Source organism: Neltuma alba, unplaced genomic scaffold (genome assembly GCF_004799145.2).
Source record: "Neltuma alba isolate B1F8T4 unplaced genomic scaffold, ASM479914v2 tig00004514_pilon, whole genome shotgun sequence".
Classification (NCBI taxonomy): domain Eukaryota; kingdom Viridiplantae; phylum Streptophyta; class Magnoliopsida; order Fabales; family Fabaceae; genus Neltuma; species Neltuma alba.
The window spans coordinates 42,712-56,905 of NW_021633741.1; the positions used below are offsets into that span (position 1 = coordinate 42,712).

Here is a 14,194-nt window from a genome sequence, read left to right on the forward strand (position 1 = left end):
TAAGCTTACAATGAAAATTAACGAATGCTTTGATGCAGTATTTCATTCCAGAAAAAATTAAAACGCACCGCCATACTTATCCATTAAAAAATTAAAACGACTTTTAATAAATTATATCTGCTTTAAAAATAATAATAAAAGCGGATAAAAAACATAGAGGATGAATTGAATAATGGACAATCCTTTTAGCCAGTTAAGAGAGAGAGAGAGCGAGCGGAGGGAGAGACAAGTCAAAACCATCGGCGTCCCACACCTGATCTCAGCTTTTGGGTTCTATCCCTACACTGATTAAAGTGAGTGTGAGTGTGTGCGGGGGCGGGTGTGGCGTGGGGGCGAGGGCTCAAATTGTTAAAGTGAATAAATAAATAAAGACCGCGTCCTAAAAGCGCCCTGACTTTGACTTCTGGTCAAGTACTTTGACGTAATAAAACTTCTCTCCTGTACTTATTTTATACCGACTTCATGTTATGTAAAATTTTGTGATTTCCACATCGCGCCACGCAACATCCGCGAGACCGGCATTGATCTTGATACTACGCTTCTCGTATCGGACACACTCGTCCCTCCGTTCGCCACCTCAATATGACAGACGAGGAACTTATACAGAAGCTACAGGACTTCACCCAAAATGCCCAGCTTCACCAATTGCAGACTCTCCGCTCCATCCTTGATCACAACGGCAGCGTACTCTATCTTCAGCCCTACCTCCGAGGCTATGATGCGCCGGTCGACGCTGAAACTTTCAGACGATGCGTCCCCTTGTCTTGCTACGATGATTATGTTGATTATATCAACCAACTGGCTGATGGAATGAATGATCGTGATGCGCCTCTCCTCTCTGTTGATCCTCTTCTCTGTTTCTTCTACAGGTAGGCATCTTCTTATGGCTCTAATCTCATGAAAATTCCAATTGTCATATTTTGTTTTACTTCATTTTGCTAATACTATGGTATCCTTTCACGGGAATGAAAGTCTGTTTTGGTTGAGGATGGGAAGAAACGTCGTTGCAAATTTGAAATCAGTATCGCGATTGCCGACTTTTTGTTGTTATTATTGCCTTTTTTTGAAAAGAAAAAACAGATGATTTGGGAATAGTACTATGGTTCTACTACCCCCGCTCCAGATCTAGTCTGTAGTTCAATTTGAACCACAAATTATTAGATACACCGGAGGTAGTATTATGGTTTCTCTTCGCTGCTCTTATTGGCCGACCAGAAACAGGAACTTCTGACCAAAGTTCCTCCGCTGAGGATACTGATCTTAAATATGAATTATGCGTTCTCAGCTCCGGAACAAGTTCCTTGAAGCCAAAACTGATCCCTCACTTTGATTCAAACATTTCTAAAGCCGCCTCCTTTATTGCTCACCGAGGAAGCGTATCCATCCTACAGAGGTAGATTAACCATCAAATCATATTCAAATTTGACTAGGATTTGAAGGATTTATATTTGTTTAGTATGACGAGTTTTTAAATCTGCATATAGGCTGTTTCGTCCAAGGCCTACGGTCAACAAGATCCTATTGTTTCTCTACGCCGACAGTATTACTAGGACTAAAAGTGGCTTGAAAGTTATGGCTGCTTCTTCCTTCCCTTTGCAACGTGGTGGAGCTACCTCTCAACAATTCGCTTCCTTCTCTAGTCCTCTAGAAGTCATTCTTGGATCTAATGCTGAGCATCAAATGTATTGCCACCTTCTTTGTGGCCTCAGGAACTTCAATGTTATAGATGCGATCGCAGCTCCATATGCCGCAGGCTTGATTAGAGCCTTTAATCTCCTGGAGTCTAAATGGGAGCAGCTCTGTGCTGATCTTGACCGTGGTTTAGCAAGTGACGAAATTTTAGAAGTGTCAATGAAGGAATCGGTTAGAAAAATTCTTGACGGGCCTCAACCAGAGTTGTCAAGGAGAGTGAGGTTGGCTTGTGAAGGAAATGACTGGGATGGGATTGTAAGTAGGTTATGGCCTAACGCACGCTATATTAAGTGTGTTACCACCGGCTGCATGAAGCAGTACTACCCAAAGCTTAAGTGCTATGCAGGAGAGGTCCCTATTTTAGGAGGAGATTACTTAGCTTCAGAATGCTGCGTGGGTATTAATTTGGACATAAAACAAGCGCCTGAAACAACCAAATATGTAATGCTTCCAACAGCTGCCTACTTTGAGTTTCTTCCATTCAACATGAATCAGGGTGACGATTATTGTGAAGAAACTGTGGACTTTAGTGATGTAGAGTTAGGGAAGATGTATGAAGTTGTTGCTACTACGTACAAAGGATTATACCGCTATCGTTTGGGTGATATAGTGAGAGTTGTTGGTTTCCATAACTCATCTCCGCTTGTGGAATTTGTGATGAGAGCACCTAAAACTCATTCTGAGATTGTGACTGAGAAAGACTTAATCTCCGCAGTTGAAAACTTTCAACTTGCGCTCAGAACTGCTGTGGGTATAGAGATTGTTGAATTTTCAAGTTTCTCGGATGACGAGTTGAAGCCAAAGCAGTTGAAGCTGTTTGTAGAAGTTAAAGAGGGCCATACGAAAACAACTCCGCAGGAAAAATGGAAAGAATCAGTTGCAGCTTTTCAAAGGTGCAGTTCTTCTCTCGAGAGGGGCTTGGGAGCTATGTACAGCGTGCAGAGGGATAAAGGGGAGGTAGGACCATTGTTGATTTTAATCCTAAGGCCTGGAGCTTTTGACAGGTTATCAGAAGTAGCTATTAAGAACGGAGCATCAGCTAGTCAATATAAACCACCTAAGATTATTCGAAATCGGGAAGTTGCCAAACTCTTGGAAAGTTTTGCCCTTGTGACTGTATCTTTGGATGGCTGATAACCAATGAATGGACTGGACTACTGCCACATCATCCAGGCCCATCCCATATGAAATTCAATTAATTTGTGTAAATGATGACATCGATCTGATCACATTTAGTGATATGATGTACAAAGGTGCTTAGTTGCTTTTAGAATACTGAAGACCGTTAATAGAAAGATTAAGTTGTCTGGAGGCATATGTGTACTTGCATGAGGTTGCTTAACGTTCTCCTTGAGCCAGTTCTTTAAATTATCAAATATGATCGTCTTGGAGCTCCCCGGTGTCTAAATAAAACTTACATAAAATCTTAAAAAGCCTTAGCTTTTTGACACCACCATATGTTTTTTTTTTTTGGCCCCCCGGGGGGGGGTTGGTTATGTGAATATAGAGGCAGACACATAATAGGAATTCCCATTCTTTCTTCAACTCCGTCAGATAAAGTGTCTCGTTCCGCTGATACCTTTGACTGCAAGAAACTTACCTAGTTGTTGATGGCTGCTTGTAATTGTTCCAGGCTTTTCCCTTTAGTTTCGGGCACTACTACAACTATAAACAACACAGCCAGTGCATTGATTGCCGCATAGAGGACAAAGGTACCTGGAATGCCATGCACACTTGTGAATTTTACAGCTCTATATAAAACCGGTAGTCCTCTACTTTTTTATAAGCTCGACTAGGAAACTTTTATCATATAATGATGCTAATCATTAATCCTCTAAATGACATATGAATATGAAAAGTATAACTAGTGTGTACCATAGGAGCTCCAACTCATCAGAAAGTTGAAACTGTAAGAACATAACCATGCACCAAACCAGTTCGTTAATGTTGCTAGGCTTCCCGCCTGCCCTTTGATGTTAATAGGAAATATCTGCAACAGAAAAGCAATTTTTAGTTATCATTCTGGTCTCTCTTTGTCAAGAAATTACTTGTCACCAAAAAACATGAACAAGAAAAATAGATGCCTACCTCTGACATTATAACCCAAGGAATTGCTCCCATTCCCACAGAAAATGATGCTATATAAACCTGTAATAATGTAATGGTTTCGTCAAAAAGAGTTAAGTATCACATTATGTGCAATGGAGTAAATTGTGTAATTAAAGGAAGAGTAGATGATCAAACCAGTATGCCCGTCACAGCAAGTGCCGGGACTGTGTCAAGGAACACATCATGAACCTGAGTCATGCAATCATATCTCTCACATAAAAATCAGGACTTGAAACTCAAAGCTGTCAGGTCTCTCTCTTCTCAGTTAAGAATCTACCTTAAAATAGAATGCCATTGCAGTGATTATACAACCTGCGACCAGTCCTGATCCAGAAACCTAAATAAACCACAAATTAAGAACGACATTGATGAGAAACAAGCAATTTAAAGGTGAAATATTATGCAGTGTGTAGAGATATGATATGATTTGATATGTAAATATTATGTAATTATGATTAGGATTTGATAGGATATGATATTATCATAATGAGCCATTAATGCAGAGGCTCCTCTCACTTGTATATATATGTGTATATTCTGATCAATGAAATACAAGAGAATTATTCTCCATATTATTCTATTCCCTACATGGTATCAGAGCGTGGGAATTTTCTTTCTGGGTGTTAATTTTCGGTTGCTACAGTACCAAAATTACTGTGTGAGCTCGTGACCCTCTTCCCGACGCTTCCTTTGCACTGTTCACTCGGCGTCCGTGCAGTCCGTACGCTCTGCACTGTTCATCGACTTTTCCGGCGTTCTGCACTGTTCACTCGGCGTCCGTACAGTCAGTACGCTCTGCACTGTTCATCGACTTTTCCGGGGCTTTGCACTGTTCACTCGGCGTCCGTACAGTGTCCGTACATACCGTACGGTTATTACTTTCTGGCGTTCTGTTTCGTTTCTGGCGCATCTTTGGCACGCTGTTTGTGCAATTCAGTTCTGTTTGCAGCTCCCTGTGTAGCTGTTGGCCTTTTCACTGCTTGGGTATTCATTAGGTAATCCAGGTATCGTGCTTTGTGTTCCTATGTAACACTCTTTCGCATTCCCTTTGGTTATTGCACTTCATCTATGGCGGAAATTAAATCTGTCTCGGAGCTTGTCCCAACTATTACTAAAATTACTGATCACAAGTTGACTTGGGTAAATTATTTGGATTGGAGTAAAACCATTCGCCTCTATCTGCGGAGCATTGAGAAGGAAGACCATCTGCTGATGATCCTCCAACAACTGATTCCAAAAAGACCTGGTTGCGGGATGATGCACGGCTATTTTTCCAGATCCGTAATTCCATTGACAGTGAGATTATTCCCTCTATTAATCACTGTGAATTGGTTAAGGAACTAATGGATTATTTAGATTTTTTGTATTCAGGAAAAGGAAATATCTCTCGTGTTTACGAGGTCTGCAAAGCTTTCTATCGTTCTGAAAAACAGGATCGTCCTCTCAAAGCCTACTTTATGGACTTTAAAAGGATGTATGAAGAACTGAATGTGTTAATGCCTCTTACTGCTGATTTGAAGGTTCAGCATAAGCAACGGGAGCAAATGGCTATTATGAGCTTTCTTACTGGTCTCCCACCTGAGTACGACACAGTTCGGTCTCAAATCTTATCCGGATCTGAAATTTCTGACCTTCAAGATGTGTTTTCCAGAGTAATGAGAGCTGAGAATCTCTTGCCACCAGCTGCTAGTATTCCTACAAGTGCCTTGCTCAGTAAGGGCACCTATGAGACTCGTAGTCCCATTGATAACCGCGGGGGGCCTACCCGTGGTGGTTCGAAGCAAGGGGGAGCCCCTTCTGACTCCAGTGGGGTAGTGTGTTATTACTGCAAAGAACCGGGGCATACAAAACGCACATGTCGAAAACTTCAGAATAAACAGCAACGGAATAACTTTGCCCACGTGGCTACACAAGCCAGTGCCCACGTGGCTACACAAGCCAGTGACACAGTCACGATTTCTGCTGCTGAGTATGCCCAGTTAAAATCTACTACACCGTCTGTGAGTGCCGCAGCTACAACAGGTAATAATGCTACTGCCCTTGCTTCTTCTTCCTCAAAGTGGATCATAGATTCCGGGGCTACTGATCATATGACAGGTAACAGCCATCTCTTCTCCTCTTATAATGCTTTTGCCAATCCGTCAAGTGTTTCCATCGCTGATGGTTCCCAGTCTCAAGTTCTCGGTTTTGGCACTGTTAATCCCACACCCTCTATCCGTTTGTCATCTGTGCTAAATGTTCCTAAACTTGCTTTTAATCTCCTATCTCCCAGTAAACTCACCCGTCAACTAAACTGTTGGGTCTCACTTTTTCCTTCTCATTGCTTGATACAGGATCTTTTGACGAGGCGGATTATTGGTAGAGGTTATGAATCTGGCGGGCACTATATACTGGATGATCGGGTGTCTCATGCGGTAGCTTGCGCTAGCAGTCATTCTCCCTTTGAAGTTCATTGTCGATTGGGTCATTTGTCTCTATCTTCTCTTAAGAAAGTTTATCCTCAATTTCAGCATTTGTCGTCTTTAGATTGTGAGTCATGTCAGTTTGCCAAGCATCATCGTCTTCCTTTAGTGTCTCGTGTCAATAAACGGGTTTCATCCCCTTTTGAGTTAGTCCATTCTGATGTTTGGGGTCCTTGTCCTGTAGAGTCCAAAGCAGGGTTTAAATACTTTGTTACATTTGTTGATGATTATTCCCGGACAACTTGGTTATATTTAATGAAACATCGTTCTGAATTGTTTTCCCATTTTTGTGCCTTTTGTGCTGAGATTAAAACTCAATTTAATGTTTCTATTCGCACCTTACGAAGTGATAATGCTAAAGAATATCTCTCTGCTTCGTTCCAATCTTACATGCTTCAAAATGGTATACTTCATCAGTCGTCTTGTGTCGATACACCGGCTCAAAATGGTGTTGCAGAAAGAAAAAATCGCCACCTACTTGAGATGGCCCGTGCACTTTTGTTTCAAATGCAGGTTCCTAAACCATTTTGGGCTGACGCGGTCTCCACTGCCTGCTTCCTTATTAATCGAATGCCTTCCTCTGTTCTTGATGGTAACTCTCCTTTTTCTACCCTCTTTCTTCTAAGCCTTTGTTCCCTATTGCTCCTAAGATATTTGGGTGTGTCTGTTTTGTGCGGGATGTACGTCCATCTATTTCAAAGTTAGACCCCAAGTCGCTTAAATGTGTCTTCCTTGGATACTCTCGGGTCCAAAAAGGTTATCGTTGTTTCTCACCTACTCTCAATCGTTATTTAGTATCTGCAGATGTCACCTTTCAGGAGTCCACACCATATTTCTCGCATTCTTCCCCACCTGCTCCACCTGCGGAGGAGGATGACCTTCTAATATACTCTGTCACCTCACCATCACTGTCGTCGCAAGCACCCGCTCCCGCACTCGTTCAACCATTTGATCGTGTGTATACACGACGGTCAAAGGAGATTACTACCGCCACGCCAGCTTCTATTCCTCCCTGGTCCGCTCGCCCTCAGATCCTGAGTTGAGCAACACTGAACCTCGTTCTGACCCTAATCCTGAGACACCTCCTGTTCCAGACCCGGATGCCTCTCTTGATCTACCCATTGCCCTTCGCAAAGGTAAACGTACTTGTGCCCATCCTATTTCGTCCTTTGTTTCATATGACCGCTTGTCTCCTGTGTCCAGTTCCTTTGTTGCCTCCCTAGATACTATCTCTGTGCCCAGAACTATTCGTGAAGCCTTGGCCCACTCAGGTTGGCGTGCTGCAATGGAAGAGGAGATGGCGGCCCTTGATCGGGCTGGTACATGGACCCTGGTCGATTTACCGGCGGGTAAAAAGGCCATTGGATGTAAATGGGTGTTCACTCCGAAAACTAAGGCTGACGGCACACTTGACCGCCTTAAGGCTCGCCTTGTGGCTAAAGGTTATGCACAAACCTATGGCATTGACTATTCCGAAACCTTTTCTCCTGTTGCTAAGCTCTCATCTGTCCGTCTGTTCATCTCTCTGGCTGCTACTTATGATTGGGATCTACATCAATTAGACATTAAAAATGCATTCTTACATGGTGATCTTCATGAAGAGGTCTATATGGAGCAACCACCTGGGTTCGTTGCTCAGGGGGAGCATGGGAAAGTATGTCGCCTTAAGAGGTCCTTGTATGGTTTGAAGCAAAGCCCTCGTGCATGGTTTGACCGGTTCAGTACTGTCGTACAGAAATTTGGCATGAGCCAAAGCAAGTGCGATCATTCTGTATTTTATCAAAGAACAGCGGCTGGCATGATTCTCTTGGTGGTATATGTAGATGACATTGTGATCACAGGCAGTAATGGTTCGGGCATCTCGTCCCTCAAGTCCTTTCTTAATTCCCACTTTCAGACGAAGGATCTGGGCTCTCTGACATACTTTCTAAGGTATTGAAGTTATGAGAAGCAAGAAGGGCATATTACTGACACAGCGCAAATATGTTCTTGACCTCCTGAAGGAAACTGGAAAGTTGGGAGCAGCACCGACTAAGTTTCCTATGGTTCACAACCCACTCCTTGACGCTGATGGGAGCATACCACTCGATGATTCTCTTGATGATGAGAAACGGATGCTTGAGGCTCAGAAGAGCAAACCATTTGAGAATCCTGAGAGGTACAGGAGAATGATTGGCAAGTTAAACTATCTCACTGTAACTCGTCCGGATATTACTTATCCAGTCAGTGTACTAAGCCAGTTCATGGCATCCCCGACTGTCAGACAGTGGGAAGCCTTGGAGCACGTGTTACATTATTTGAAGGGATGTCCAGTCGTGGGATATTATACAAAAATCATGGCCATACAGACATTGAGTGCTTCTGTGATGCGGATCATGGTGGATCAAAGGCCACGAGACGGTCTACTACAGGATACTGTGTCTTTGTGGGCGGGAATCTGGTGTCCTGGAAAAGCAAGAAACAAAATGTGGTGTCCAGATCGAGCGCAGAGGCAGAATACCGAGCTATGGCACAGTCTGTATGTGAGATAATCTGGATATATCAGCTATTAAAGGAAGTTGGCCTCAAAACCACTTTGCCAGCAAAGTTGTGGTGTGACAATAAGGCTGCCCTACATATAGCCTCCAATTCTGTGTTCCATGAACGTACCAAACATATTGAGATTGATTGTCATTTTATCAGAGACAAGCTTAAGGAGAACTTCATCTCCACTGGATATGTGCGTTCTAGTGATCAATTAGGCGACCTTCTAACTAAAGCTCTAAATGGGACTCGTGTTGACTATCTGTGTGACAAGTTGGGCACGCTTAACATTTATGCTCCAACTTGAGGGGGAGTGTAGAGATATGATATGATTTGATATGTAAATATTATGTAATTATGATTAGGATTTGATAGAATATGATATTATCATAATGAGCCATTAATGCAGAGGCTCCTCTCACTTGTATATATATGTGTATATTCTGATCAATGAAATACAAGAGAATTATTCTCCATATTATTCTATTCCCTACACAGTGGAATTTACCAGTAACAAGGGCTTCCTTCCAGTCTTATCTATCAAGGCTGCCCCGATGCCAGTGACCACAATCTGCAAAACAAAACTTTGAATGAATTTGTGTACAGGAAACATAATCATAAAAGATCGTCCAAATTAGTGAAGTTAGAATTATAACCTGAAGAACAGCATATATTATAGACCCAATGCTAGAAGAAAATCCTGCCACATAATTGCATGATCCACAGATATGAAAACCGAAACAAAATTAAAATATGAATTTGCATGAAGCATCGGTTATCTGACATGTTTTCACAGCAGAGGGTGATGAGTGCGGGAAACTTAGGTTAATTGTATGCCGAAGAATATGTTGTGGGGAGAAAGAGACACAGGATGCAGAAGAACAATTACAGCAAACCAAACCATACCTGCCAATTCAAAAATACGGCTGACATAAAAGCAAACTCCATTGATTCCCCCGAATTGTTGGCAGACCATTAGACCGATTCCTATCTGGTCATTAGTTATGAAGTAATTTTTGTTCACTTTCTAGGAAAGTGAAATTATATGACAGCAGTATTCCACATTTATGATCATAAATTAGATTAAGGAAAGACATAATTACAGTGACCGAACGCAAGTATCTACTCTGAAACAATTCCAGCAGCCTGGGTTTTGGGAGTCGATCTAGAGTTGTTATGTAATCCTGTGAATTCCGGAGACATAGACGACCGCTTAATCACGCTATTTTTTAAAATGCCTCGTGTCTTTGACATTTTGATTAACAACACAATCACACAATATCATATTAGGATATCGAAACCTGAATTTCTTCTGCCTCTTCAGATATGTCAGCATCCTTGCCACGAAATTTTTTCAGCGCGGACACAAAATCATTTTCTCTTCCTTTCCTGGCCTGCAATCATCATTTTGTATATTCTATGTTATGGATCTGTGTAAATGAGACCTGGTTCTACTATCATGGATCAATAAATCCCTTTCTTACCAGCCATCTGGGAGACTCCGGAATAAAGAAGAGACCAAAAAGCAGTATAGCACAGGGAATAAGGCCTGCAGTCACTTCCCTAGTGAGTCCTTGGGTCATTTAGTTGGAAATTCAACTTTGCAAGTATAGTTTCTTTTCCATTTTTCTCGTTGTAAGACTGAGCAGAAATTTCACCAGTTAATGCCAAAGCCCTCCATGAAATTACTGTTCCAATAATAAACGACACAGAGACCGCTGTGACAATCATGAACTGCAGCAACAAAGAAATACAAGATTTTTCGTGTTAAATACTGCTTTTTTTAGCTACTTCAGATATTTGAACTGTTGATATGGTTCCCATGATCCAGGAAGTTACTATGATGTCCCCCTTTTCAAAAAAAAAAACTACCTGATTTAGAGTAGTAAGCCTTCCTCGGAGTTCTTTCGGAGCAATTTCTGCTATGAAGACTGGTACCTTATTGTCATCAATGACCTGGTTAGTCTTTTAGAGACAAAAGTATAGGCTTCGTAGTCTTACGACATTCTCTGATTTGTTTCATTAAATAAAACTGAAATATACCACATAGGAAAATACTCCCATTCCATATCCTGTTGCCAGCCTCCCGATGTCCAGTGGCCATGTCCCCTATGTTGAGGAAGAGAGACAGGAGGTATTACGCCATAAATTAGAGAATTATTTCAGGTGAAAGAATAAAGAGTATCGGCCCTAAGAACCTCAGAGAAGTAAATAGCAAGCCACCCCGCAATACAGAATGCACTCGACGTTCTCATTGCCTGCATATATTCAACGTTTTACTTTAATCTCGTTTCATAGGGTTCCAGATAAATGCAACTAAATGTAATTACAGCAGCAATTAACTCTGAGAAGTATCAATGCACTCACCCCTTTACGTCCAATAAAATCAGCAATGGGCCCACTAGTAACTGCACCAATCATGGCGCCGAAAGTCAAGATGGATCCGAACAGTGAATACTGCAACCAATCAATGCCCGAAAAGCAGAGTTAGAACACCTCCAGCACTGGAATCGCAGGCACTGAACTGGTGGTGACGAGCAACTTATTATGGGGTAGCAACTAAAGAATTTAGCCTCGCTTCAAAACTTTAGTGTAAGTGACATTGTTCCAATTCAGACAAAGCTTGCAGTTTCTCTCTGCTCATCCTCACCCTCAACTTAATGGCGGCTTACCTCTGCCAAAGACAGATTGAGATCCTCTATGATCTCATCTTGAACAGGCGATGAATAACCGGCCTGCAAACATACAAACAATGATATATCAGTGCAATACGTGCCAAAAATTAGTACTCAATTTCTGTTTAAATATTTTTCTTCTGTATTTGTGGGGAGAACTCAGTTGAATGGTAAGCACTAAGCAGTAAGCAGTTACACAAGCTCCAAATTCGTAGGATCCACAGACTGCGACAACGGTACCCAAGTACACCATCCATGGCTGCCCAGTGCTTGTAAGCGCAGTATCGCTCCTCTCTTCAGCAGCCACGGCCTTCGATTCCCTGATCAGTGGATCTGTAATTTTCTGCTGCACCCCACCCTCGATGTCCTCCCTGATTCCCATCTCAGCTTGAGTATGTAATATGTAGGTGGCTGATCCCTGCGATGGGATAAATGGCAAAAAGCGGCAGAACTAAAAAGATAGACTTCCGTTCAATGAAGCTTGCGGCTGTGGAAGCAGAGGCAATTCTTTTTCATGACACAGCCCTGTATAAAGTTATATAAAGTTAAAAATCTAAACTGGACTCTCGCGATAAAATTGACATGGACATTAAAAAGATCCAATCAATGAGAATGGTTCCCATATTAATTAAGAACGAAAACGGTCGTTTTCAATCTTAACTATTCACATATTAACATACTAATTACACGGCTCTGACTCTATTACGATCAATCAATTTGCCATCGGGTACTTTCCATTGATATTTATTCCAGATAAAGTAAGAAGGGGGAAAACCGGGGATGATTTATCCCGGGTTTTATAGATTCCAGTCAAAACAATTACGATTTTTGTCTCTGGTCGCGTCAGAGGGTCATCTATTCATCAATCTGGAATCATGTTCACTTACAATTCATCCATCTTGCCCAGACGCATCTCCCGCCCGGTAAACGACAGAGCGGTCGTTGTCGTTCCTCTCTGCGGTGTATATCGAACACATTTTCTTGAATTTTCTTTATAGTTGGATTATGAATTACTCCTATTATCTTATTTACAGAACAGGAAGAGAAGATATTTTTTTAAGAGAAATTTTTTGTATGGATTTACAATTTTACCTTTTATTTATTATTATATTGACTTTGATCATATAAGGTATAATGTATATTAAATATGGATAAAGTTGAAAAGTTATTAAATTTTTAATAAGAGTTAACGGTATTTAAAGTTTTTTTTATCTGTGTAAAACATATTAAGAATACCTTATAAATAAAATCAGAAAAGTACTGTGCACTCCCTCTTAAAATCTTCAACTGGATAAGAGCTTTCACTGAAAACCCAAAACCGCCCTTAATCAAAAGCTTATTTAGGGTGTGTTTAGATTAGTGGTGAAGAAGTAACTTTTTTTTCAATGACTTTTACAAAAGTCAAATTGTATAAAAGTCAAATAGTGTAATGTGATTTATGTTTGGATTGGATTTTGTAAAAAAGTCAGTTTGAAAAGCTGAAACTTGTTTGGATGATTAATGAAAAAGTAAGTTTGGATATAAAATGACTGAAAAGGATATAAATTTTATTATATGCAACAAATAAATGTGGATAGTATGGTCATTTTTTATGCAAATGGCATTTCTTTTGAGGTAAGAGAGAGTGTATCCCATTTTCATAAAGCTTATTTTTTCTCACCCCACCGTGATGCATCCCACAAACAACAAAATATGACTTCACCCAAAAGCTACTTATTTTCATGAAGTTCATTTTGTTCCATCGTGATTCCAAAGAAAAATTATAACCATAAGCTAGTTTTTCTGGGAAAAAGTCAGTTTGGGATCACGTTTGGATCACAAAACGTGATCCCAAACACACTCTTAGTTAGCTAGAAGATATCATTTTCTAGGGGGAAAAAATGATCTAGACAACAACGTGAGCCATAAGTGAGAAGACCAAAAGATTTGAATTCATTAGAAGGTGATGATCTCTGCCAGAGGACTTCGGTAATTGCAGCTTAAACTTTCCTGCATCCGCGCAATGAACTAACCATACGTGATCTTGGTAGCTACTGATATGAAACGCCGCAACATCATCTTCCCACTTCCCCAGACGTTAGGGTTCGACTGAAGTGCATCTTTAATTACATATCGTGGGGATAATAATTTATTTAATTTTTTTTAATCTGTCATTTCACCTCTCCTTTTTCAGTTTATTTGGATGAGTGGTTGTTGGATCCAAAGTGACTAGTGTTTGAATAGAAATCAAATCATAATTTCAAAAGTGTTTTTACGATTTATCAGATAAATATATAGAGGAGTTTGTCTCGTTTTGTGAAAAAATACTTCTCAATATTGTCAAACACCTTTTAAATTGATAATAAACTCGTTTGGATAAGCTGATGGCAGTTTGAGAGGGCTTTTTAACCATTTCACTTCAGGACCAAAAATGAGTTTGTATCGCGCGTTTTGATAAGTTGATGGGTTGAGCTTTTTGCAAGCTATGGGCCCGTTTGGGATCACGTTTGGGGGCCCAAACGTGCGTCCCAAACGGACTTGTGGGGTGGCTGACATTTTTGAGTGTTTGGATGCCCGATTGCCCAATCTGACTTTTGTGGTTTAAATGGGCTTCTGAGAGAAGCTCATATTTTGAGCTTTTTTTTCGGACGTGCAGCTGGGGTGAGGAAACCGTTGGAGTGTGTTTAATTGTTTTACCTAACTGACCCTCTCTGCATGTATTTTCTCTGACCTCACTCAGCTCAAAGACAAAAA

General features: G+C 41.0%; 2 protein-coding genes across 5 annotated transcripts; one reads left to right on the forward strand and one right to left on the reverse strand.

Moving 5' to 3' along the window:
• Positions 1-508: 508 nt before the first annotated feature.
• Positions 509-3,003, forward strand: LOC114745040 (probable indole-3-acetic acid-amido synthetase GH3.6). Of its 2 annotated transcripts, none has more exons than XM_028933181.1 (3): positions 509-869; positions 1,286-1,393; positions 1,485-3,003. In XM_028933181.1, the coding sequence occupies exons 1-3, from the start codon at positions 583-585 to the stop codon at positions 2,824-2,826; spliced, it is 1,737 nt and encodes a 578-aa protein (XP_028789014.1). In that variant the 5' UTR covers positions 509-582; the 3' UTR covers positions 2,827-3,003. The 2 variants fall into 2 exon arrangements, with proteins under 2 accessions (XP_028789014.1, XP_028789015.1); XM_028933182.1 differs by having other exon boundaries at positions 790-869; positions 1,216-1,393.
• A 6-nt stretch (positions 3,004-3,009) lies between these two features.
• On the reverse strand, positions 3,010-12,009 carry LOC114745041 (sugar transporter ERD6-like 7). 3 transcript variants are annotated; one of them, XM_028933183.1, is made up of 18 exons: positions 11,658-11,997; positions 11,459-11,521; positions 11,154-11,243; positions 10,985-11,044; positions 10,830-10,895; positions 10,659-10,724; positions 10,445-10,520; positions 10,271-10,335; positions 10,088-10,180; positions 9,890-9,970; positions 9,693-9,777; positions 9,443-9,486; positions 9,295-9,357; positions 4,079-4,138; positions 3,937-3,990; positions 3,781-3,840; positions 3,568-3,682; positions 3,010-3,408 (listed from the first exon to the last, which is right to left on the reverse strand). In XM_028933183.1, exons 1-18 carry the CDS (start codon positions 11,841-11,843, stop codon positions 3,293-3,295), a joined length of 1,443 nt encoding a protein of 480 aa, XP_028789016.1. In that variant the 5' UTR covers positions 11,844-11,997; the 3' UTR covers positions 3,010-3,292. The 3 variants fall into 3 exon arrangements, 2 of the variants coding, with proteins under 2 accessions (XP_028789016.1, XP_028789017.1); XM_028933184.1 differs by lacking the exons at positions 11,459-11,521; positions 11,658-11,997 and adding an exon at positions 11,388-11,402; XR_003740160.1 differs by lacking the exon at positions 3,010-3,408 and having other exon boundaries at positions 3,619-3,682; positions 3,937-3,965; positions 11,658-12,009.
• Positions 12,010-14,194: the final 2,185 nt, after the last annotated feature.